We start from the raw sequence: 26999 nt of genomic DNA, 5'->3' as shown, positions 1-26999 counted from the left end.
TTGCTGAATGCCGCTAACTTCATATGTTGATAGTGTGCCTGATCATATTTAAGAATTAAAAGAAACAGGTATTTGTAGAAGCAGAGTGCCCATAAAAATCTACGCAACACACAACTGGTAAGATTAAGGGAATATTTACTATCCACAGCTCTTTAGCTGCTGTCTCTGAACAGGCTGTGAGGCCAAGTATAAGCCTGCCTAGGGAGGAGCGGCTGGTCCCCGGGGAACCCACGAAGAGACGCTCCGAGTGGAGCTTGTGGCACAGGAGAAAGCGGGGCCCTCGGATGATGGGTGGGAACAGGACCAGCAACCAGCCGAGCCCCCGCGAGGCAGTGTCTCCCTGACCCCCAGCAAGGCGTGCTCAGTCACATGGCCGTGGAGCCCGGGACGTGCAGCTGGTGGGAGGGCTCTGCCGGAGCGTGTCTTTGTGCAGCAGCCCACTGGGGGTCCCCCCGCAGATCAGGACCTGTAACGCCTCTTACTCTTTTCAGCTGCAGGGAGTGTGTCGGGAATTTATGCTATGTATCCCAGTCTGTTTTCATCCCATACCTTTCAAAATCTGAAACCTTTCGATAGAACAGTCAGTGTGGTGATCAAAGTGCCATCATTGGGCCTCCCTGGTGGCGCAGTGGTTAAGAATCCACCTGCCAATGCAGGGGCACGGGTTCAGTCCCTGGCCCGGGAAGATCCCACATGCCGCAGAGCAGCTGAGCCCTTGCGCCACAACTACTGAGCCCACGCGCCACAACTACTGAAGCCCACGTGCCTAGAGCCCACGCTCTGCAACAAGAGAAGCCACCACAATGAGAAGCCTACGTGCAACAACGAAGACCCAACGCAGCCAAAATTAAATTTATTAAAAAGAAAAACAAAACCCAAAGTGCCATCATTTTACACAAGGTTCCTAATGCTCTAAGGCTCAGGAGGATATGACCAGGGCCAACCAGGTGCAAGGGAAGCCGTGGTACATTCAACAAAGCACTGGCCTGAGGCTCAACAGGTCCAGCAGAATTCTAGGACCAACTCCAACACTAACTAGTTCTGCGACCTCAGGCAAACATTTCTTGAGCCTCGACTTTCCCACCTGCAAAATGCAGAGCAGTGACACTTGCAAGGTGCTTCCTGCAGCTCCCTGCTCGGAGAACGTGTCCCCTGAGCACCCCACTCCTACTCCTACCTGAGCTGTTCACACTGTTCCTCCCTGCAGTCCACTCCTTCCCTCCCTGTGCAGCTCCCCAATCCTGCCAAGCCCAGCCCAATCTAGTGCCACTTCCTCCAGGCCCCTGACCCAGCAATCAGAGCTCGTCCCACCGTGTCCACTGGTCACTCCTGGGCAGCTGTACAAGCTTCCTCATGTGTCAGTCCTGTCAGGGCAGGATGAGTTCTTGCTCTTCCCATGTGCCTTAGCGTAGTGTGCTGAAGACAGCAGGTTCCTAACATGTACTTGTTGAATCAAAGAGTTTTTTTTTTTTAATACATCTTATTGGAGTATAATTGCTTTACAGTGCTTTGTTAGTTTCTGCTGTACACCAAAGTGAATCAGCCATATGCGTACGTATGTCCCCATATCCCCTCCCTCTTAAGCCTCCCTCCCACCCTCCCCAATCCCACCCCTCTAGGTCATTGCAAAGCACCGAGCTGATCTCCCTGTACTACGCTGCTGCTTCCCACTAGAGTTTTTAAAGAAGAAAAAAGTGATCTAGAAAACAGAATAGTTATATTTCTTTTTTTTTTTTTTAAGATGTTGGGGGTAGGAGTTTATTAATTAATTAATTTATTTTTGCTGTGTTGGGTCTTCGTTTCTGTGCGAGGGCTTTCTCTAGTTGTGGCAAGCAGGGGCCACTCTTCATCGTGGTGCGCGGGCCTCTCACTGTCACACCCTCTCTTGTTGTGGAGAGCACAGGCTCCAGACGCGCAGGCTCAGTAGTTGTGGCTCACAGGCGTAGTTGCTCTGCGGCATGTGGGATCCTCCCAGAGCAGAGCTCGAACCTGTGTCCCCTGCATTAGCAGGCAGATTCTCAACCACTGCGCCACCAGGGAAGCCCCAGAATAGTTATATTTCTATGAAAGCCTGGTTAAAAATGAGCTGCTAAACATTGCTAATAGTTATTTACAACTCAGAACCCCTATTGTATCTACCTAGTCAAGTCTAGAACATAATTGCAAGTACAAGGAAAAGATGATGGTAATAGAGTGAACGATGTGTATATGTTCAATGGTTTACAAGCTTTACACTGATTATCACATTTGGGCCTCAAAACAATCCTTTGAGGTAGGCAGAACAGGTTCTCCTATTTTACAAATGAAAAGGCCAGGGTTCAGAAAGCTTGCTCAATGAGCTGGTATAAATTCAAATGAGAGGATTGTAACTTTAGGATGTCAAATGTAATCCACAAAGAAAACAAGTATAGAATATACACAAAAGGAAATGAGAAGGGAATTAAAACGTTTCAGTACAAAAAGCAAACAAACACAAAACAGTAGTGTAGAAAATGAGGGACAAAAAAGCTATAAGGCACATAGAAAACAAATACCACGATGACAGAAATCTCTTATCAGTAATTGCTTTAAATGTGAATGAGTTAAATTCTCCAATCAAAAGACAGAGATTGGCAAAATAGATAAAAAGAAAACCATGATTCAACTATATGTTGTCTACTAGAGACTCACTTTAGATCCAAAGACACAAATAGGTTGAAAGTGAAAGAATGGAAAAGGATATTCCATGCAAACAGTAACCAAGAGTACGGGGTAGCTACACTAATATCAGACAAAATACAGTTTAAATCAAAAAAGGTTACAAGAAACAGATGGACATTACATATTAATAAAAGAGCAATACAGCAAGAAAATTTAATATTTATAATTACACATCTAAGAACATGCCATCAAAATATATGAAGCAAAAACTGACAGCATGGAAGGGAGAAACAGTTTTATAGTAATAGTTGGGAGACTTCAGTATTCCACTCTAGAGGACTTGAACAACACAATAAATCTACTAGATCTAAAAGACATATGCATAACACTCTACACAAGAATACATTCTTCTCAAGTGCACATGAGACCTTCCCAAGATAGACCATATGTTAGGCCACAGATTAAGCCTCGATACATTTTAAAAGATAAATATGATATAAAGTACCTTTTCTGACCACAGTAGATGAACTCAGAAATCAGTAACAGAAAGAAAACTGAATAATTCACAAATTTGTGGAAATTGAACAGCACACTCTTCTTAGACAACCAATGGGTTAAAGAAGAAATCACAAAGGAAATAGGAAAATACCCTGAGACAGATGAAAATGAAAACAACATACCAAAACTTATGGGATGCAGCAAAAGCAGTGCAAAGAGAGAAATTCATAGCTATATAAAAAAAGAAGGAAGATTTGTATCAACAACCTAACTTTATATATCTTAAAGAACTAGAAAAAGAATAATAAATTAAACCCCAAGCTAGCAGAAAGAAGATAATAAAGATTAGAGCTGAGATAAATGAAACAAACAAAAAATGGAGGTAACAAAACCAAAACTTGGTTCTTTGAAAAAAAAAATCAACAAAATTGACAAACCTTTAGCTAAGTTAACTAACAAAAAAAGAGAGAAGACTCAAATTGTTAAAGTCAGAAACAAACATGGGGACATTATGACTGATTCTACAGAAATCAAAGATCATGAGAATACTATGAGTAACTGTACACCAACAAATTAGGTAACTTAGATGAAATGGACAAACTCATAGAAACACAAAACCTACCGAGAAAAGAACACAAAACACAAAACCTACCAAGAAAAGAAAAGAGAAACCTGAACAGACCCATAACTAGTAAAGAGATTGAATCAGTAATCAAAAATCTGACAAAGAAAAGCCCCTGACCAGGTGGCTTCATTGGTGAATTCTACCAACATTTAGAGAACTAACACAATCCTTCTCAATTTCTTCTAGAAAACTGAAGAGGAACACTTCTGAATTCATGCTATGAGGTCAGCATTCTCCTGATATCAAAGCCAGATGAAGACATAACAAGAAAACTACAGATCAATAGCCCTTATGAACACTGATGCAAAAATCCTCAAGAAAAGACTGGCAAACCAGATTCAACAGCACATTAAGAGGCTTTAATATCATGACCAAGTGGGATTTATTCCTGAAATGCAAGGATGGTTCAACATATAAAAATTGATAAATATAATATACCACATTAACAGAATGAAGGAAAAAACAAACAAACAAAACCCCAGGGACTTCCCTGGTGGCACAGTGGTTAAGAACCCACCTGCCAATGCAGGGGACATGGGTTCGAGCCCTGGTCCGGGAAGATCCCACATGCCTCGGAGCAACTAAGCCTATGCGCCACAACTACTGAGCCTGTGCTCTAGAGCCCGTGAGCCACAACTACTGGGCCTGTGTGCCATGACTGCTGAAGCCTGCGTGCCTAGAGCCCGTGCTCTGCAACAAGAGAAGCCACCGTAATAAGAAGCCCGCACACCGCAATGAAGAGTAGCCCCCACTCGCTGCAACTAGAGAAAAGCCCGCGCGCAGCAACGAAGACCCAACGTAGCCAAAAATAAATAAATAAAAATTAAAAAACAAACAAACAAAAACCAAAGGATCATCTCAATTGATATAGAAAAAGTCTTTGGCAAAATTCAGTATCTTTCATGATAAAAATACCAAACAAACTAGGAATAGAAGAAAAGTATAGGCATACTTTGTTTTATTGTGCTTCACTTTAATATACTTCACAGATACCGTGTTTTTTTCCCCAAATTGAAGGTTTGTGAACACCCTGCATCAAGCAAGTCCATCAGTGCCATTTTCCAACAGCATGGCTCCCTTCATGTCACTGTCCCATTTCGGTAATTCTCACAATTATTTCAGACTTTTTCATTACTGTTATACTTCTTATGGTGATTTGTGGTCAGTGTTCTTTGATGTTATGACTATAGTTGTTTGGGGTGCCACGAACCACGCCCATATGTAAAGACAGCAAATGCCATCCACAGATGTGTGTGTTCTGACTGCACGGGAGACCCACCATTCCCGGGTCTCTCTCCCTGTACTTGCACCTCCCTAGTCCCTGAGACACAACAATATTGAAATTAGGCCAAGTAGTAACCCAACAGTGGCCTGAAGTGTTCAAGTAAAAGAGCTGCACTTCTCTCACTTTAAATCAAAAGCTAGAAATGATTAAGCGTAGTGAGGAAGGCATACTGAAAGCTGAGACAGGCCAAGAGCTAGGCCTCTTGGGCCACAGTTAGCCAAGCTGTGAATGCAAGGGAAAAGTTCTTGAAAGAAACTGGAAGTGCTGCTCCAGTGAATACACGAATGATAAGAAAGCAAAAGAGCCTTACTGCTGATATGGAGAAAGTTTTAGTGGTCTGTACAGAAGATCGCAAACCAGCCACAACATTTCCTTAAGCCCAAACCTATTACAGACCAAGGGCCTAACTCTCTTCCATTCTAGGAAGGCTGAGAGAGATGAGGAAGCTGCAGGAAAAAAGTCTGATGCTGGCAGATGTTGGTTCATGAGGTTTAAGGAAAGAAGCTGCCTGCATAACATAAAAGAGCCAGGTGAAGCAGCAAGTGCTGATGTAGAAGCTGCAGCAAGTTATCCAGAGGATCTAGCTAAGATAGTTAATGAAGGTGGCTACACTAAACAACAGATTTTCAATGTAGGCAAAACAGCCTTATAACGGAAGAAGACGCTATCTAGGACTTTCAGAGCCAGAAAGGAGAAGCCAATGACTGGCTTCAAAGGACAGACTGACTCTCATTAGGAGCTAATGCAGCTGGTGACTTTAAGTTCACGTGCCATTCTGAAAACCCCAGGGCTCTTAAGAATTACGCTCAACCTACCCTGCCTGTGCTCTCTAAATGCAACAACAAAGCCTGGATGATAGCACAGGTTTACAACATGACTGAGTATTTTAAGACCACTGTTGAGACCTACAGCTCAGAAAGATTCCTTTCAAAATATTACTGTTTATTGACAGGGTATCTGGTCACCCAAGAGCTCTGATGAAGATGTACAACAAGATTAATGCTGTTTTCATGCCTGCTAACACAACACCCATTCTGCAGCCCACGGATCAAGGATAATTCTGACTTTCAAGTCTTACTATTTAAGAAATACATTTCGTAAGGCGATTGCTGCCATAGTGCTTCCTCTGATGGATCTGGGCAAAGTCAACTGTAAACCTTCTGGAAAGGATTCAGCATCCTAGGTGCCATGAAGAACATTTCTGATTCACCACAGGAACAGGCCAAAATACCAACATCAACAGGAGTTTGGAAGAAGTTGATTCCAACCCTCCTGGACGCCTTTGAGGGGTTCAAGACTTCAGGGGAGGAAGGAACTGCAGATGTGGTGGAAACAGCAGGAGAACTAGAATTAGAAGTGGAGCCTGAAGATGGGACTGAATTGATGAAATCTCATGATAAAACATTAGTGCATGTGGAGTTGCTTCTTACAGGTGAGCAAAGAAAGTGGTTTCTTTTTTTTCTTTTTTCTTTCAAAGCAAAATTAATTTTAATGAGTTTTTAAAAAAAGAAATACAAAACATGAAATACGTCTCTAAAGAAAGGAATGGGGAGGGTGTCATGAAATCCAAGAAACAGGGAATTGTATCTTCAGAATCCTTGGGAAATTTTGGTTGCCTGATGACTCTGGGGAAGTTGCCTGACTCTGGAAGAGGCAAAGGTTTTGTCTGTTTGTTTGTTTTTGGTAGAGGAGTTGGTGAAATACTTTAAACTGTTCTGCACTCATCCCCAAAGTCTGCGTTTTACATCTTGTCCGGAAATCAGTCTTAGTTTGTAATGGCATATATGTGTAAAGGTGCTTTTAACAACAGGAATGTTTAGTGTGGTGTAGAAGGTCTTTGAGCCAAATCCTGCCTTCAGTGTGCGCTTAAGATTCCATTAAAGGAGAGTGGCAACTGAGCTTGTAGAGCTGAGGGTAAAATTTGAATTCTGCTGTAGGAGATCAGAGTATTAGGAGCTGGGATACTGAATTTCACTTTTCCCCAGGCTGACATTGACTTTCCTCTGGAGCATTACCAACTAGTGAGATCTAGTTCAGTTGCATGATTTCTTAATTTTTTCTCCACTAACCCAAATCCAGAGATACAAATCCGGAGCTTAGGGGGATTCATGTGAAAGTGGTTTCTTTTTTTTTTTTTTTTTTTTTTTTTTTATTTTTTTATTTTTGCGGTATGTGGGCCTCTCACTGCTGTGGCCTCTCCCGTTGCGGAGCACAGGCTCCGGACGCGCAGGCCCAGCGGCCATGGCTCACGGGCCCAGCTGCTCCGCGGCATATGGGATCCTCCCAGACCGGGGCACGAACCCGCATCCCCTGCATCGGCAGGCGGACTCCCAACCACTGCGCCACCAGGGAGGCCCGAAAGTGGTTTCTTGAGACGGAATCTACTCCAGATGAAGATGCTGTGAAGACTGGAGAAATGACAACCAAGGACTTAGAATATTACACAGACTTACTTGATAAAGCAGTGGCAGGTTCGAGAGGATTGACTCCAATTTTGAAAGTAATTCTACTGTGGGTAAAATGCTATCAAACAGCATTGCTGCAACAGAGAAATTGTGAAGAGTCGATCGATTCGGCAAACTTCACTGTTGTCTTATTTTAGGAAACTGCTGCGGCCACCTTCACCTTCAGCAGCCACTGCCCTGATCAGTCAGCAGAATCAACACTGAGGCCAGACCCTCCACCAGCAAAAAGATTATGACTCGCTGAAGGCTCAGATGATGGCTAGCGTTATTTAGCAATAACTTTTTTTTTTTTTTTTTTTTTTGCGGTACGCGGGCCTCTCACTCTTGTGGCCTCTTCCGCTGCGGAGCACAGGCTCCGGACGCGCAGGCTCAGCGGCCATGGCTCACGGGCCCAGCCGCTCCGCGGCATGTGGTATCTTCCCGGACCGGGGCACGAACCTGTGTCCCCTGCATTGGCAGGCAGACTCTCAACCACTGCGCCACCAGGGAAGCCCAGCAATAACTTTTTTAAAATTAAGGTAGGTATATTGACTTTTTTTAGACATAATGCTATTGCACATTTAATAGGCTACAGTATAGTAAAGACATAACTTTTACACGTACCGGGAAACCAAAAAATTTGTGTGACTTGTTTCATTGCAATATTTGCTTTACTGCAGTGATCTGGACCCGAATCCGCACTCTCTCCGAGGCTGCCTGTATCTCAACATATCAAAAGCTAGATATGAAAAGCACACTGTGAACATTACGCTCGACGGTAAAAGACTGAAAACTTTTCCTTTAAGATGAGGAACAAGGATGCCTACTTTCACCATTTCTATTAATATAGTACTGTAAGTTCCAGCCAGAGCAATTGGGCAGGAAAAGAAAAAAAAAGGCATCCACATTGGAAAGGAAGAAGCAAGATTATCTTTGTTCATAGATGAAATACAGTTTATCCTTGAGCAACACAGGTTTGAACTGCGCAGGTCCACTTATACAGGGATGTTTTTCAACACACACAGCACTACACCATCTGCGGTCAGTTGGCTACACAGAAGTGGAACCACAGGTATGGAACTTGAGCATCTGCAGAGTTTGTTATCTATGGTAATCCCAGTGGATACCAAGGGACGACTGTGATCTCACAGGTATAAAATCCTAAAGATTCTACAAAAAAACATTAAGACTAATAAAAGAATTCAGCAAAGTAGCAGAATACAAAATCAGTGAGCAAAATTCAACTGCATTTCTATATACTAAAAATGAAAAATCCGGGCTTCCCTGGTGGCGCAGTGGTTAAGAATCCGCCTGCCAATGCAGGGGACATGGGTTCGATCCCTGGTCCGGGAAGATCCCACATGCCGCGGAGCAACTAAGCTGGTGTGCCACAACTACTGAGCCAGCGCTCTAGAGCCCGTGCTCCGCAACAAGTGAAGGCACTGCAATGAGAAGCCCACGCACCCGCAACGAAGAGTAACCCCCACTCGCTGCAACTAGAGAAAGCCCGCGTGCAGCAACGAAGACCCAACACAGCCAATAAATAAATAAATATATATTTTTTAAAAATGAAAAATCCGAAAAGGAAGTTAAGAAAACAACTACGTTTACAATAGCATCAAAAAGAATAAAATGGGTTTCCCTGGTGGCGCGGTGGTTGAGAGTCCGCCTGCCAATGCAGGGGACACAGGTTTGTGCCCTGGTCCAGGGAGATCCCACATGCCACGGAGCGGCTGGGCCCATGAGCCATGGCCGCTGAGCCTGCGTGTCCGGAGCCTGTGCTCCACAACGGGAGAGGCCACAACAGTGAGAGGCCCGCATACCACACACACACAAAAAAAAAGTATAAAAAACTGAAAACAAACAACAACTCATCACAGTATGGAGGTTAAAAAAAAAAAAAGACATCTCGTGTTCATGGATTGGAAGTCAATACTGTTAGGATGTCAATACTACCCAAAGCTATCTATAGATTCAATGAAACCCCTATCAAAATTCCAATGAGGTTCTCTGAAGAAACAGAAGGTCTTTTCAACAAATGGTATTGGAAAAACTGAATATCCACACACAAAGGAATGAAGTTGGACCCTTACCTAACACCATACACAAAAATTAACTCAAAATGGACCAGAGACCTGCATTAAAAGCTAAAATTTTAAAATTGTTAGAAGAAAACACAGGGCAAAAGCTTCACAACACTGGGTTTGGCAATGGTTATTGAATATGACACCAAAAGCACAGGCAAAAAAATAATAGACAAATTGGATTTCATGAAAATTAAAAAATTTTGTGCATCAAAGGTCAAGGGATTAATATCCAGAATATAGAGAGAACTTCTATAACTCAACAGTAACAAAAAAACAAACAACATTAATTCAAAAATGGGCAAAGGACTTGAATAGACATTTCCCTGAAGAAGATATACAACTGGCCAACAAGCATATGAAAAGATGCTCAACATCACCAGTCATTAGGGAGATGCAAATCAAAACTACAATGAGATATCGCCTCACACCACCCATGAGGATGGCTATTATCAAAAGAGAAGAGAAAATAACAAGTGCTGGCGAGGATGTGGAGAAACTGAAACCCTTGTGCGTTGGTGGTGGGAATGTGAAATGGTGCAGCTGCTGTGGCAAAAGTTTGGCAGTTATCATATGATCCTGCAACTCCACTCCTGGATAGATACCCAAGAGAACTGAAAGTGGGGTCTCAAAGAGGTATCTGTACCACCATGTTCATAGCAGCATTACTCGTAATAGCCAACTAGTGGAAACAGCCCACAAGGCCATTACCAAGAAATGGATAAGCAAAATGTTGCATGTACATTCAATGAACTGTTATTCAGCCTTAAAAAGAAGGGAAGGGGCTTCCCTGGTGGCGCAGTGGTTAAGAACCTGCCTGCCAATGCAGGAGACACGGGTTCAAGCCCTGGTCCGGGAAGATCCCACATGCCGCGGAGCAACTAAGCTCGTGCTCCACAACTACTGAGCCTGCGCTCTAGAGCCCGCAAGCCACAACTACTGAGCCCGTGTGCCACAACTACTGAAGCCCGTGTGCCTGGAGCCTGTGCTCCACAACAAGAGAAGCCACTGCAATGAGAAGCCCGCGCACCACAACCAAGAGTAGGCCCCACTCGCTGCAACTAGAGAAAGCCCATGTGCAGCAATGAAGACCCAATGCAGCCAAAAATAAATAAATAGGAAATTCTGACACCTGCTACAACATGGATGAACCCAGAGAACACTATGCTCAGTGAAGTAAGCCAGTCACGAATAGACAGATACTATATGATTCCACTTATGAGTATTTTACACTCACAGAGACAGAAAGTAGAACGGTGGTTGCCAGGGGCTGGGAGGGAGGGGGAATATTACGGATTTCAGTTTTCCAAGGTGCAAAGAGCTCAGGAGGTGGATGGTGGTGATGAATATGCATAATATGAATGTACTTAGTGTCTGTGAACTGTACACTTACAAATGGTTAAGATAGTACATTTTATGTTACCTGTATTCTACAGAGAGAAAGAGAGAGAGAGAGAGAGCGAGCAGAAAGGAAAGGTTGCTCAAAGTCATACAGCTAGTCAGCAGGGGACAGGTTTTCTGATCCTAAAGCCAGTACTGCTGCCATGGCAACGGGACACTTCTCAAATGCACCTCACAGGTTCCTTCCCTGGCCTTGCACCAGCCTTTCTCTACAGAACCTGATGTCATTTATTAACTTCATTTAAGTAGCGGAAGGAGAGTCTGATAGGCTTGGTAACACACAGAAACTGGTAACTTAGCACCATGTGCTGTCAGCTATCCATTGTGGGGGGCTGGGTGGGAGGGTGTTTGTTTTAGGACATGTGCCGTGCGCTGGAGTCTACCAGGTTCACGTTAACACACCGGAGTTCTCACCTATAAAAACTGTAACGGCCGGGAGCTCTGCGCTGCCCCAGTGGACAGGTGTGCGGCCAGCCTCCCCAAGCCCTCCAAGCTGACCGACATCATCAGTGGGGAGATGGGAATACTGGCTCCAATCAGGACTGGGCTCCAGACCCGAGACCGCCGCTGCAAGGGGCAGCAAGTCAACTGCAGGACAGGGATGAGAAGACACCTGCGTTTCCTCAGCCCCTTGCTGGAGGGGGCACATGAGATGGCAGGGCAGCTCCCTTACTCACGAGAGTAGAAAGTACCAGAAAACCGAGGTCTGGCTAATATGACTTTTGGGTGAATTTCCCATTTTACGAATCTAATTCCTTTTGTGAAGACTGTCTGGTGCCGTCCCCACCGCTGCCAGGGACCATCCACGGCCCCCGACGGCGGCCACAGAGGGAGGGGGGCTCCCGGCCCAGCGCACTGCTCGGCACTCTTGGCACTCTCGGCTCAGGGTCCTGCAAGCCGTGGCCAGGAGGGCTGGACAGGTACCTCCGCAAGTGGAATCAGGGGAAGCGGCCTCCACACCTGCCAGCCCCGCTGCTGGTTTCTGTCTGCGGGAAGAGTCAAGTGTCTCCTTCTGGACCAGTGGTTCTCTACCAGGGCTGATTCTGCCCCGAGGGGACACCTGGCCAGGTGTGGGGACATCAACTGAGGGCGGGGTGCGCTCCTGGGACCTCAGGGGTGGTGCCTCCACCAGAAGTGGCCCGAGGTGTCGGCAGTGCCGAGGGTGTGAGCCCTGCTCGGGTGAAGGCAGCAGAGCCAGCTTTGCCAGAACACCGTGAGCGGTGATGCTCGGCAACTGTGTCCAAGGAACAGCCCTGCTGAAAAGCCACGAGCTTCACCTCTGTTCCCTTCTTTTCTAAGGAGGAAGGCCAGGCGCTGCAGGCTTTGCACTTGTGTATCTGCACCCCTGCCCAGGACCTCTGTAACTTCACGGTGACATGTTTGCCCCACGGTCCAGGCCCTGGCCTCTCCAGCCAGAGCTCGAGGGTGGCCACCTGCTGTCGCCTGGCGGTTCATCATATGTGAGTTTATTTTTCAACCAACAAGCACTCCAGCCCCCGTCCCCTTCCATGAGCCCATTGTCCTTTTGTCCCATTTTCTGGCCCTGAGTCTAGAAGGAAGGTGAGAGGCAGCCCAGGGAATAAAAAGCCCGGCTTCCAGAGTGAGATCGCCGTGGGCCCCCGGGCGGGTCACGTGCACGGTCACCGCCCTCACCCCACAGGGACCTGGAGCCCCCCAGCCTTGTGTGATGCCAGCAGGTAAACGTCGTTAGTGTTTCGGGGGGAGAAAACAAGCTGGTTTCTAAAGAAAGTCATCTTCCTTTTTGGGATAAACTAGAAGTTCAAAGCTATCGTTTCAGAAACTGGAGCGACAACAGACCGCGTTGTACCTTAGTGACTTCACTAAACGGCCGGTCACTTCGTCTTTAGAGGAACGCCTCTGGAGAATAAGGCCCAGCTAGAACGCACGTGCTGAGGAAGCCCGTGCGGAGCCCAGAGCTGCAGGGCAGCAAGTCTGCGACACGCCAGCAGGCCCAGGTGTACGACCCACCCGTGTAACACTATACACACCTTGCTGCCCGTGAGCTGTGCCAGGTGAGGTTTCAACTCTTCTCCGATTACGGAATAAATCGCCACTAGGCAAAACACGCTGGCCTTACGCACGCTGCTCTCGGTGTTGTCGTAACCCTGCAGTCAGAGAGGGACACAGAAAGGAAACGAGATCAAAGCCTTGCCTGACTGTCAATATTTCATCAACGTTCCCACAAATGCCCTCTCGGTTCAACCTCGACCTTGTCAGGAGTGGCCTGGATACACCTGAGCTCTGCCCGTGAACCCCGAGAGCTCTCGCCCCGGAGAGGCCACGTGTAAGAGTGCCAAGAGTGAGCTGCTTCCGGGATAGGAGGCTGGAGGCTGGCGAGCTGGTCTCCTCCACACAGATAGATGCTGTATCACGAGCTGCCAGGCAGCACCAGCCAAGAGACGTCACGAGAGAACAGAATGAGAAAAGGAAATTAAGGGGAAAAATACCTGGCTTCTTTCCTATTTCTCGCCGTGGTAAAGCAAACCTCACACGTGCAAACCCCTTTCAAGAAATGAGAACCACGTCGCTCACTCCTGTGGGCAAAACTCCACTGTCCACGGACTGCAGGGAACATCCGCCCGCAGCCAGACCTCCGCATCCCTCTCCAGCTGGACCACAACCTGCCTGTCGGCCTCCCCCCACCCCACACCCAGGTGGGACTGTCTGCTCTCCTCCAAGCAGCCCTCTGGACCTTTCCGCCTTTGTGTCTTTCCCTCTGCCTGGAATAAGCCAGTGCTCGGCTGTATGTGTTTAAATTTCTGAGCCCAGCACTCAGCAAACAGCAGCATTTATTAAGTGTAAAGTGATGTCTCTCTACCCTTCCCCACTGAAATCTCTCCCTAGGGCCCAACTCTAAACTACTACTTCTCTGAGCCCGTCTCTCTCTGACACCCCAACCCAGAGGTCAGCCCCACTCCGATCTCAGAAGCCTCTACCTGCACCCCCGTGGCAGCAACTCAGCACACGGCACCCGCCCTCACCCACGGCCGTCTGTACGGCTGTACCGGGTCCTGGAGCAGGCTGGAGACTCCTTGAGGTAGGGTCTCAACAGTGGAAAACACCAAGTCTTCCAGAGTCTACTTAATTCAACGCCTCATGCTCACGAGGGTTTTCAATTAATATTAGCTGGATGGATGAGAGCCAGGACCACTGTCTGATGCCGGGCTCCACGGCCCACCCTGCCCAGGGCTGGGCCCACTGCCATGCAGTAAGGAAGGAACAACGAAGAAAGATCAAAACATGTTCACAGTAAACAGAAAGTTCCTTCTGTGAGCCACAGGCCCGGGCTGCCAGGAAGATCTTCCTGTGTGTTCAGCAGAGGGTGGGCCAGAGGAGACAGAGAAGGGCCGGGTCCGAGGCAGGGGCTGCACCGCCCGCCCGCCCGCCCCTCGGGGGCCCACCTGCAGCAGGCCCGGGATGATGTCTGCGAGGAGCTGCAGCAAGGACTCCTTGGCGATCCTCTCGACGACTTTGGTCTGCATCTTGATGGCGGCCAGGTTGATCGGGTAGTCGGCCGTCTGGATGATGGGGCACAGCACTTTGATGCACTGCTCCGGGTGGATGGAGCTGGCCAGCGTGGAGGCCGCCTCCTCGGCAGCCCTCACCACCTGAAACACAGCCCGCGCGTGCGTGAGCTCCAGCCACACCGACAGCACTGCCGCCCGAGTTCACGGGCCCAGGGACAAGCTCGCGTCGCTCCGCGCTGGGCGGCCCCCCGCCCCGGCCCGGCTGCGCTTTCGCTCCAACAGCGTCAGCCGGGTGGACTGGCTGTAGAGGGCAGCCGTACTCCAGAAGAGCCGTGTCCTACTCTCCGGCTCCTAAGGGCCTCAGAAACCTGACAGCCTGGGCCGTCTTCCCCTACTGCCCTCCCCCCGCTCTGCCTGTGCTGTGTGTGTGCGCAGCAGCTGAGCTGAGCTCGGGGCGTGTCAGGGCAGGCTGGTCCACGCGGGGTGGGCACAGGAGGAGGCAAAGGCTCGGGAGGTGGCTGGTGAGGGACAGGAAGCAGGAGGCTTCTCTGGTGGCCCGCGGGGCTCCTACGGCTCCAGCCCCGCCGGCAAGCGGTCACTAGTCACCAGTCATGCTCAGGGCCTCTCACTCCACACAGACACACACACACACAGACACACACACACACACAGATATACAGACACACACACATACACAGACACACATATACAGACACACATATACACACACTCACACACATATATACACACACATACACACACATATACAAACACATATATATACACACATATATACACACTCACACACACACACATACATACACACATACACACACATATACACACATATACACACCATACACATATACACACATACACACATATATACACACACACATATATACACACACATACACATATATACACACACAGACACGCAGATATACACAGACACAGATATACAGACACATATACACACACAGATATACAGACACAGATATAGATATACACACACATACACACACATATACAGACACATATACACACATACACACACATATATACACATATACATATAGACACGCACACACATGCACACACATACACACATATACACATATATACAAAGACACACACATATACACACAGACACATATACACACACATATACAGACACACACACACACACGGAAATGAGACTATTTAAAGGAAGCCCATCGTGATGTTTCTCCTGCCAACTCCGTCGCCTATGAACTGCGGTTTGTCCCACTCAAGTCCCCTGACAGCAGAGTCCACTGTGCCTGCATGACCTTTAACCTCTCACCCCAAGAAGGGCAGAATCGGACAGGCACACGCTCAGCCTCGAGAGCAGCGCAGCAGACGCACCTCAGTTCATTCCTCTACCGAGAGGAGCCTCAATTTTTAAAAATTCCACAGTGGGGATTAACAAAACACCTGCTTTTACAGCTATCTGGATTAAGAAAGATGACACAGAAACGACTGTAGCTGCAGAGCCCATGTGGCTCCGAGCTCGGCCTTGGTGGAGGAACAGCAGAGAAGTGGGGCTGGGCCGCTGAGGTGCCCCACGAGGCTCCAGGGCTCGGTCCAGAGGCCCAGGGCCTACGCCCAGGGCTCTGCCCGGTCCAATACTCACTCCAAAGGGCCACCCCGATGACCAGGCATGAAAGGAAACGAGGCCTGTGTGGGAACACTGGGCAAGGATGCACCCCGCCAGCCGCTGCGGGGCCCCGCCAGCTCCCTTCACTCTTCCTGAAAGTTGCTCACTTGCGCCAGTGATCTGGCTGGGCAGGTCCCCCTCACCCCCACGAACCCCCGGGGTACCCTGATTACTGCACTTCATCGCTCTGCTGACACCGTCTCCCCACTAGACTAAGGGCCCCTTGAAGACAAGCTCCCATGTTGGCCACCGTTCTGTGCCCATGCCCAGCAGCGTCCATCATCACGCACTAGGTGCTCAGTAAGTGTCCAGCTCATTTCCCCAGTGTGTGTGTGTGTGTGTGTGTGTGTGTGTGTGTGTGTGTGTGTGTGTGTGTGTGTGTGTGTGTGTGTGTGTGTGTGTGTGTGTGTGTGTGTGTGTGTGTGTGCGCGCGTGCGCGTGCGCGCGCGCGCGCGCGCGCGTATTTAAATAAATGCTCATGACTGGCAAAGTCAGCTCCAGGGCACGCCTCACTGATCTGCATTTCCATGTTCCAACCAAGGAGCCGGTCCAGAAAAGGAGGAGGAAGGCACGATATCTACAAAGGACCAACTTGGGCTTTGGGGAAAATCAGCTGTACAAGGCCCATAGTGTCCATTCTGGGTGACACGCTAGACGGCCAACAGATCTGTTCTTTGGAAAAGAGCCTTGAGTTCAGTTAGTTTTTTCCAGTGCTCGGTTTGTTTGGAGAGGGACAGCATATTGCTTAGAAGGGCTCCATCACGCAACCATTACTAGATGAAGTGCTGTTCTTCCTCCTCAGCTCAGGCGTGTCCCTGAGAGTGTGGTCAGTCCACGGCGGACCTGGCAGAGCCAGGCATTTGGCGTGTTACACACGGCTAGGCAGACGGTGGAAGAGGGGGCCCGTCCCTCCTCCAATCGGGTCCCGCAGTGGGACACCAATGCCCTTCTACTGTAAGAAACCACTGTTTACAGCTGTCACAACATACTGGTCAGAAAGCTGAGTGATACTAACTGATGAAACCTGAGGTCTTAGTTTTTAAACATGGGGAAAAAAAATGAAATACTGGATGATTTCATAGACAATATTCAAGTTGGAAAATACTGATGTAGGGGAATTCAGGAGACCACCAGGAGGTGGGCACAGCTCAGCGGGCGGGAAGACACTGGCCTGGGAGACAGACTGGGGTTCAAGTCCCAGCAGCCCCACTTAAGTCTTGACAGGAGCAAACTAGAAACCTCCCGGCGCCCCTCAGGGAAATAAATGGCCAGGTTCACAGTGAGACTCTATCACGAGGGGTCCCTCCTCCCCTCCAACCTCCCCAAGCTCTGCTTATCATCCGGGTCACAGGAGTTACCCTGCAGGGAGCTGCTGGGAAACAGACCTTCTCAGGTCTGCTGAGCTGAAACCCAAACCCAAGGGGAACTTTGTCATATAAAACTCCACGAATTCTTGAGGTCGCTTGCAGGAAGCGTTTAATCAAATGTAGGTTTTCTGGAAATGCCTGAAAAGAAAATGCCAGAAGCTGTGCTTTAAGAAGGCCCGTCTGAGGCCCCCTCTTTCACTGAGGTTAGAACAAGTTTCCCAAGACAGATGCTGTTTTTGGCAAGGCGGGTCGGTGTTCTCAACTTCCCTCTACATGCCAAGCTCCCAGCGGCTGGCCCGCTGCCCGATTCAGGGTGAACTTTAGGTTTTGCCCGTGTTCTGTGTAATGTAAGAAGCAAAGATTATAAGTGTAAGCAAACAGAGAGCAAAAGTAAACACGGGCAGCAGAGAGGAAGGAGGACAGTACTGTCTAGCAGACAAGGTGGCCAGAGGCGGCAAAGATGTTTTCCAAGGGGGCAGGGATGCTGGCGAGAGCACGGGGGATGAGGCAGCCTTCTGGGCTGTCATCCACCCCAAGTGACCAAGACTGTTCCAGTTCTGCTGACTCTGCTGCAGTCTGGTAAGAAACACAGGAATTCTGCTTTTTCAAAGACACTGAAATAACAGTGTCTAGCTAGGAAAAGCATAATTTCCTTATCTAACTTTAAAAAAAATGAGATCATTACTCAGAATATTGATGAATGTTTGCTTAAAAATAAGGTTTCTTTGAGAGCACAGAACCTGTCAAAATTTGGGTTGCGTGTTTTAAGTTCACAGGGTTTGACTGGGCTCTGTCACAGATGCGGCAGCCTAACTGGCTGACTAAAAGCCAGCCAGCCGGCCAGCCAGCCAGCGGGTGTTCAGGAACCATGGCTCCCGAAGGGAGAGGCTGGAGCCACCTTCTGGGAAAGGTCGGGGAGGCCTCACCCAACAGGCCAGGTGCCCGGCGTGTGCCCACCAGCGTGGTGCGCCCACCGTGGAGGGGAGGCTGTGTCTCTGGTGGGGAAGGGCAGGGGTGTGGTTGCTGCCAGCTCAGGCGGGCGCCACCGGGGACCTGAACCCAGCACGCGAGTCCCCCGTCTGCCAGGCCCGGCACCACAGGACGGGGGAGGAAGGGAACAAGCTTCAGGGTCCAAGTTCGGGGACCCGGCTCTGCCATAAACTAGTGAGGTGAACGTGGGAGGAGTTTCTTCTACTGTCTGGGCCTCAGTTTCCCTCATCAGTAAAATGAGGGGGGATGCGAATCTAGAACGCTTACATCAGTTTGGAGCGTGAAACCTTATCTCCCAGACCTCGCTGACGAGGACCTTCTCCTGGAAAACGCACACGTACAACGTCAGATGGTATGGCCTGCACGGATGGTCTCTGACCACACGGCCATCACAGCCCCCGCCCTGGAGAAGCGCATTCAGGGCAACACCGTCTCGAACGCGGAAAGGCTCCGAGGTGGGAGACTTATTTTGTCCCACCCCAAGGGGTAGAATCAGGGCCGACGGGGGACAATGCCGCGGAGTGACAGGGTGGGCGCCCAGGAGGGGGCGTGTCCCCGCCCTGGAGGACGCCTCGGACGCCGGGATGGCTGGCCGCTCGGAGGAGCCTGGGAGGCGGAAGGTGGGCCGCACACAGAGCTCCTCTTCCAAGCCTCCCAAATCCATCAGCTCCCGGTGTTCCCGGCCTCAAGTGTGGGAGTGTGACGGCCCCTCCAGTGGAGACGCCGAGAGATTCAGCTGACGCAGGAGCCCAGAGACACAGCCCAACGTTTATTCACCCAAATTTCGATAGCCTTCTGAGATATAGTTCGAGAAATGTGGTTATGTCTGCTTTACGTAAAACTGAAAAACCTCAGCCACAAGTCTACTCAGAACCGGTCTATTTCTTCACTGGAAGAGGATAAAAGACAGTGTCTTCCGTGTTCACAGTGTCAGCCTCGTCGCCGCCCTGACTCTGAGGCCAGCCCTGCAGGGCGGGCCTCACAGGGCGTCCCAGGTCACCCCGGGTGCCAGCACTTCCGGCGTCCAGAGCTGCATCCCGTCCCCAGCCACGTGACTGGCCAAAGTAGGATGAGGACCCAAGTCTCCAGACTCCAGGGTTCTGCAGATGAGTTTGCTCTCTTAGTAAGACGCTCTGAGGCTATGGGAGCTAAAGGGCAGGCGTCACGTCTGGTCCTAGGAGGCTGGGCCCACCAGAGAGGAGGGGTCGTGTCCCATCACCCTGAGTAACCGTGGGGCAGCGGCTGCCACCACTCCGACTGGACACCGTGCCTGGCACGTCCCAACCACCCAGCAGGGTGGGCGATGGGACCTCCACTTGTGGCGGGGTGGGTCCAGCCGTGCCCTCCCGGCCCGCGGCCCTGCCCTGGGCCTCGCTGCCTGGCTCACCGCGGGCGTCCTCCGGAGCTGCCCCAGACTCCCAGCGCACTTCTCTCTGGACCCCCACGTGGATTTCTCTGCTCTCACGTCACCTGAGCCGTAAGTCCCTTTAGGTCCGAGCACCGCCCCGCGAGCCGCCCAATAATGGGACATTTACCAGTTTGTGCTACGAGTGTCAGACTGTCTGGCTCAGCAACTTTGACCTTTTAAATGACTATACAGGTCTCTGGTTGTGTCTTTTTGTTAAAAGGCTGAAGGTTACAAAGGAAATAGGGCCTCTGGCCATATCCCAAGACTGGGCCCAAAGAAGACCGGAGACTTAGAATCTAGAAAGGTTGAGGTTTGTTACTCAGCAGCCTCCTCCATTATCCTAAGGCCGGATGACACACAGATAAGCATGCAGTCCACTCCCTGGGCTAACAGATTAGAAACCCAAGGTCCAGAGAGGTGAAATAATCTTTCCAGGCTCACACAATGCACTGTTCTTCAGAACCCACTGACACACGGTCGCTGCCCCGAGAGGCTTCTCAGGGCCACTCCAGATGCAGGGGCCTGGTTGAGCCATGGTCAGAGAGTGATTTTAATTGGTATTTGAAGCACAACATCAGCACGCTAAAGTGCTTTCTCTCTGACACACCGCTGCTTTGCTCAGGCTGTGATATTTGCCAAGAGGTCCCCCAAAAGTTCTATTTTAAAAATAAATTTAGGGCTTCCCTGGTGGCGCAGTGGTTGAGTCCGCCTGCCGATACAGGGGACACGGGTTCGTGCCCCGGTCCGGGAAGATCCCACATGCCGCGGAGCGGCTGGGCCCGTGAGCCATGGCCGCTGGGCCTGCGCGTCCGGAGCCTGTGCTCCGCAACGGGAGAGGCCACAACAGTGAGAGGCCCGCGTACCGCAAAAAAAAAAAATAATAAAATAAATAAATTAATTAATTTAAAAAAATAATAAATTTAGTCTGGCTTTGCTTTTTTAATTCCTTGCAATCATAAAACTAATTAGAAATGATTTCAAAATAAAACCCCGGGAGACATAAGAGTGGTTGCTTCATATTTACCTGAGACTCAAACTTCCCCAAACAAGCCAAACCACCTGAGGCTGGATTCTGATGCCTTAAACACCAAGACTGCTGTGGGGCAAGAAATGTCTAGTGACCCCCTGGAGTGACATAAAACGAAGCTGATATTTTCCTCTTTTTAACAGGAAAATGTAATGGAATATTCATTAACGTGGCCGAGGTCAGCAAAAAGTCTCAAGTGTAGAACATCTTCAAAGAAACAGAGTTGGTGCTTCTCTCAAGTTTAAACAGAACGTCGAGTAAGGACCCCAGCACTCTGGGTACCGCGTGTAGGCCGCAGTGCCTGGGGGCAGCATGTACTGAAACGAGTGCCTCTGAGACGGTATGGATGTCCGAAGACGGCTTTACGTAGCAATACTGGTACAGTGCCTGACGGTGTTAGAAGCATGCTTCCATGGAGGTCGGATGCTGGACTGAAAACCAGGCTTTCCCCCTCTAGATTCGCGCTCCCACTGACCCCAGAATCGCATGCGAAGTATCAGTGCTCTTCTTAGCTCTAAATCTTCTCGTAATCATTGAAGGAGAGATTCTGTACCAGCCCCAGCAAATGGATTTCAAGTTCTCAGATAAGAAGTGGTAACATTAATAAAGTTCTTTCTTGAAAAACAGAAAGGGCGCGTAAGATCTTAAAAGGTCACCATCAAGGTCTTCGCCCCCTCGGATGTTTGCTAAAAGCTAACACTATGGTATACCATAGTAACTTCATTAATGAGCTACTGAAACTCAATAGCAAATTTTATTTACTAAAAAGATAAAAATAAGGAGCTAGACAATGAAAGAGATTTACTTATTCAAATAGGAAGTATGAAGACTGTCTAACCTGACAAACACCAACTTTTAATTATTTATTTAATTACTTTTTGGGCCACGCCGCGAGGTTTGTGGGATCTTAGTTCCCCGACCAGGGATCGAACCCAGGCCCTCGGCAGTGAAAGCGCTGAGTCCGAACTACTGGACCGCCAGGGAATTCCCAATACCAACTTTTTAAATAAAAACTCTAAAGCGGTACCCGCATCCTCTATCTCGCTCATTGTAAAACATCTCCGTTAGCTTATGATGAACGATGCCTGAGACAGATTTAGTGCCTGGCACGTTTCAGCGTGTGACATCAGTGTTTTGCACTCACAGCTCCTGTTAAAGACCCTGGGAACACAGTCCCTGGCTTATCGGGTGACAAACAAGCCATCGTATCCTCAGCCCTGCTTTATGCATCTCCCCTAAGGGCCTTAGGACACCTTTCAACTTATAGAAACTGCATTTCAAGAAGTGCTTCATGGCTATAGCCCCACGCCCAGAACTACAGTGCGCACGCTGGCGGGGCCCCAGCCACAGCGGCCAAGGAAGGACATGTCTGGTGACAAGGGTTGTCACAGCCGCTCTGTGTCCACCTGCCGGTCCACCTCCTTCATCTGCCGAAGCCTGGGTTTTGCCTGTGGACACCAAACCAACTAGCTGTAACGAGGAGGAGAGTTCCCAGAGCTGTCGCCGGGAGGGGCACACTTTGGGAGTGCCACTTAGATGGGAAGAGAGACTGGCCCCTGTCTGACTAGTAACCGGGTCTAGAAACACTTCGGCTCCTTTCCAGTCAATAAATGTGGGGATGATGTGTGAATGTGCCGACGAGAAAACGGAGCAACCAGAGACATGCTGTGTGCGATGTACCAGCACAATGGCTACCAGACAGACCCTGTGCGTCTAACTGTCCGGCCTAAAAACAAAAGCGGATTGGCAAAGCCAGAGGAAGACCCCATAGAAGAGTTTTAAAGGCAAAGAAAAACAAAAACGATACCTAACACCAAAACATACAGGTGCCCAAGTTAGAAGCTTCCGGCAAAGTGACAGTGTGGCGTTTCATAAGGAAAACGACAAGGGCACCAAGTCAAGGTGAGTCCGAAAGCATGCAAAGCAGGGGAGGCCTGCCAGTAACCGCACTCATTTCAGAACACAGTGTTTCCTCCACCTGCTTATCAGGAAATCAGTGACAGCAACGTGGAGACCCTGGGTTACAAGAATTCCACAGCAACCGAGTGCTGCTACGTTTGCTTTAAGCAGCAGGTATTTTCTGCTTGTGCCCCTTACGCAACCTAAAGGCCTTCAAAGCTAAGAACGTTCTCTGCTCAGTCTCTCGCTTTGCAGGGGAAAACAACAAGATCCCTCACGTAAACAGTAAAGAGCAGCTTCTGGTAATGTATACTTCTCCAGGTCCACCGTCCAAGTCCTGGAGGGTACGATCAGCACGGCCACTGTAAAGACAGACATCTGCCAAGGGGATGGCTAGTGACCGCCACACCATGCAGGTGGCTTTGTTTCACCTCAGTGTCACAGTCTCAATATGTCCTCCCCTCTGAAAACAACTGACATCGTATGTATGCCAAAGAACATCCATTTCATGTCGTTTTTTTCATCGTGTATTCTCATTAAGGAGAAGCTATCGTGGTAAAAAAAAAAAAAAAAAAAGAGCACAGACCAGACCAGTTGCCCCTTAAAAGACACACGACCTGGTTCACATCTTGGTTCTGCCAGGAACTGCCACGTGTGCATCACCTGACAAAGGATGGGACCTCCTGGGCCCTCTTCCTCACCTGGGAATAATTACGGTGACTACTGTTAGCTTACCTGGCGCTCACATTTTTCAAATGAGTTATGTGAAGTGGAGAGCGTTTTGCTCGAACATGAGTGGGTGCTGTCGCCATCAGGCAACCGAGCTGGATCCCGGAAGTGTGAGTGAGTGGTTTGCACACACACCCATCACTCGTGCACCTGTGTGGCACTAGGGCTGCTGGGTGGAGAGATGCCCGGCCAGAGGGACGCCCTCGGCCTCGCTGAGCCTGCAGCTGTGGTGGGAACCTGAGGGGGCCAGACCGGTCTCTGTTCAGTAGCCACGTAACTGCTGAACAGAGGAAAAAGCCATGATTCGGGGTCCGATTCTTGCTGTGAAGAGAAGGACTGCTCTAATCACAGTTCCTCTAATGCACGGCTGTGCTCGCGGGAGTCACACGGGAGCCTAAAGACTGAACTGACACGCGCTTAGGTCTCACTTCGGGGTCAAACCCACTGTTTCGCCAAGTTAAGTTTTCCACACCTAGAACTAGACGGTTGTTTGCCACAGTGCCTTCCACTGGCAGGTGTCCCTGAAACCATCTCCCTTTAGGACGCTCCACCCACCCCGCCCCCCAGCTCTTGATACGCAGAGGACTGCGGACGGCAGGTCCCGGACAGCCCAGCAAGCGACTGGACGAGGACGCATGGACCGTCCTCTGCGTGCACACGTGTCGGGCCCAGAACCGCGCCCTCCCTGCCCCGTGACGGGAGCCCGAGGAGAGTGCGGATGCCTCACGCATCCGGAGCCCACAGAGCAGGCGGGCCGCGTCCAGTCCTGTGATCCCGCGGGGGGAGCCTGCCCGTCCACGCCGGCCTCACCTGGCTCTCCCGTGGGTGGCGTGGGGTGACAGCACCCCGAGGAGAGCGGGGCCCTGTGGGTGAGGGAGCCTGGCCGAGGGCCCAGAGCGAGGCTCACGCGTCTCCATCCCCACCCTGACCGCAGGGGAAAGGGCAGACCCGCCCGGACGAGGCTCGGAGAGCCCTGCCGCCGGGGCCCTGCGGGGCGCCGGGCCCGCAGCGCCGCTCAGACCCTGCGGTGGCAGGGCTGTGCGCCGGAGGCTGGCTCACCTCCTTGTGGGAGTCTTTGTGGGCTTCCAGCGTCTTCATGATCGTCAGCTCCGCGTAGTGTTTAAACCTCGCTGGCTGGCTTCTCAAGGTCTCCCGCAGCACCCTGAGTGCCAGCGCGCGGATGGAGTGCTGGGGCAGAGGAGAGACGGACATCAGCAAACGCCACGCGGCGCCTCTCTGCACACACGGCCAGCGGGGCCCCGAGACCGGCTCCCAGGCCTGGGTCCCTGGCGCCCTGCAGGCACCGCGACACGGATGCCAGGCTTCCTGGACGGAGGCTCCCAGATGGCCGGCTCCACGAGGGCGGGCGCTGTGCCTGTGGGGACATCCCGGGACCCGGCACCTGAGAGGGACCCCAGGAAGGCTTCCTGAATGAGACCAAATGAGGATGGCTGGTAAGTTCACTATGAGTCTCCCGGGGGCGGCTCCAGATTTCCTGAGGCTCAGGTGTGTATCTGTAAACTATGTAAAAGGACAGGTAAAGGGCACCTACACGTTTCATCGACACGACCTGCCAGACAGTGGACTCGCTCAGGACAGTGGGAGACCTGCCGATATTCCTGACCTTCTACGTGAGCAGGTCATGGGGGAGGGGAACGTGTACAGAACTCCAGCTGCTTGAGGCCCGAGTCATGCGTCTGGAGGAAAGCCATTCCAAAGAGACCCCTAATCTCAACAACAGAGAATGGGGTTTACACCAGACAGAACGTCCTGATTCTCTGCCACTCACCTGCACCAGCCACAGGCTCACACACCATCCCCTGCCCTCTCCATGACATCGTTTCTCCTCCTGACAAAGCCAACCACTAGAAGCGCTTCAGGCGCCGACAGGTACTTTGTCTTAAGAAAAGCGAATACAGATCTTTCATCGCTGTTCTTCTACCTTGATTCACCCCACACCAAACCATGCGTCCCTAAGCACCAGACAGCAACTGGAGTCACCATGACATCTGCCAGCCTCTGCTCACCTGTCTTCCATTAAGATCATCATCAACGTGACCTGGGCACGACCTCTGCCCTGGGCCGTGCCCAACCTCCTTGAAATCCGTCTGGTCCTACCCCTTGAGCTGTTCACCACACTTACTGTACTTGTGCTTCTGCTGACCTGCACGAAGCCCGGAGCACAGAGATGGCGTTTTACTTCTAGACTTTAATCCAGGGACGTCCTAACGTTTACACCTGCTGCCACACACACAAGGGGTTGGCCGCACAGCGGGCGGCGGGGAGGTGGGCCTCTGATCAGGGTGCTCACCCCGTGAGGAGTCACATTCAAGTGTCACCGTGTGGAGACGGCTTTCTACTTTAAAAATAATAATGGCCGATAACAGAAAACAGTAATGATCTCTGCTTCTGGGATCTGTCGCTGGAACTGTTAACGATGCAGGGGTGAACCAACACAGAGCCCCAGGGAAGGCGCATTTACTAGGGTTTAGTATGGTCTTCCAAAAATGAGCCTCTGATTTCTCAACTGCATGTGAAGCATAAATAAAATTCCTAAGGAAGAAAACCCCATTGTAAAAAAACAAGCCACATTCTACACTAGCAAAATCTTAAGAAATTTTGTGAAAGGGACCAAAGAGGGAGCACATCTCCCTCAACGACTACAAACCCAATTACAGAAAAACCTGCGTGGAGGCCAGGGTGGGGCCTGTCTCAGCTAACTGACTGGGTCCAGAAAACCTGAAAGCCGTCTTGGTGCCAACAGGAAGCACAGCACAGGAGTGGAGCCTTGGGCCCAGGCCTGGCCACCCAGGAGGGGAGGGGGAGGGAGGGGGGAGAGAAGGGGGAGGGAGGAGGAGGGGGGAGAGAGAGGGGAGGGGAGGAGGGAGAGAGGGGAGGGAGGGGAGAGGGGAGGGAAGGGGAGGGAAAGAGGGGGGAGAGGGGAAGGAAGGGGAGGGAGGGGGAGAGGGGAGGGGGAGGGGAGGGGGAGGGGAGGGGAGGGGGAGAGGGGAGGGAAGGGACAGGAGGGAAGGGGAGGGAGGGAGAGGGGAGGAGGGAGGGGGAGGAGGAGGGAGGGGAGAAGAGGGAGGGGGAGGCGGGAGAGAGAGGGGAGGGGAGGCAGGAGAGAGAGGGGAGGGGAGGCAGGAGAGAGAGGGGAGGGAGGGGGGCCGCTCACGTCCTTGTCCCCCAGCGTCTCCAGCAGCAGTAGCAGGACAGTCTTGAAGTGCTCCTCCCAGACGCCCAGGCTGTCCTCGCGCGCGATCTTGAGCAGCTCCAGCAGGGCGCCCTTGCGCTCCTCCACCCGCTCGTTGTGGTTGGACAGCTCTTTCAGGAGGTCCGCCACCAGGTCCGAGTGGTCAATGGGCACTTGGGGGACACAAGACAGATGCTCAGCACCCCCGCCCTCCTGACTCCAGGAGGTCCCCACCGGCCCGCG

The 26999-nt window shown here is 50.5% G+C and overlaps 1 protein-coding gene across 3 annotated transcripts in view; it reads right to left on the bottom strand.

Annotated features, from left to right (window-relative positions):
* Window positions 1–26999, bottom strand: part of CLASP1 (cytoplasmic linker associated protein 1) — a 268761-nt gene that overhangs the window by 3791 nt on the left and 237971 nt on the right. For all 3 annotated transcript variants that reach the window (XM_081241674.1, XM_081241676.1, XM_081241675.1), the window contains 4 exons: window positions 26739–26929; window positions 24623–24751; window positions 14400–14606; window positions 12987–13103 (listed from right to left, as the gene is read on the bottom strand). In XM_081241674.1, the coding sequence (XP_081097800.1) occupies window positions 12987–13103; window positions 14400–14606; window positions 24623–24751; window positions 26739–26929 (644 nt within the window). The remainder of the gene's footprint in view (window positions 1–12986; window positions 13104–14399; window positions 14607–24622; window positions 24752–26738; window positions 26930–26999) is intronic.

This window comes from Mesoplodon bidens (assembly GCF_964165515.1).
Source record: "Mesoplodon bidens genome assembly, chromosome: 8".
NCBI lineage: Eukaryota > Metazoa > Chordata > Mammalia > Artiodactyla > Ziphiidae > Mesoplodon > Mesoplodon bidens.
Note: the sequence above shows the minus strand (reverse complement) of the source record. Positions and strands in the feature narration are given on the sequence as shown.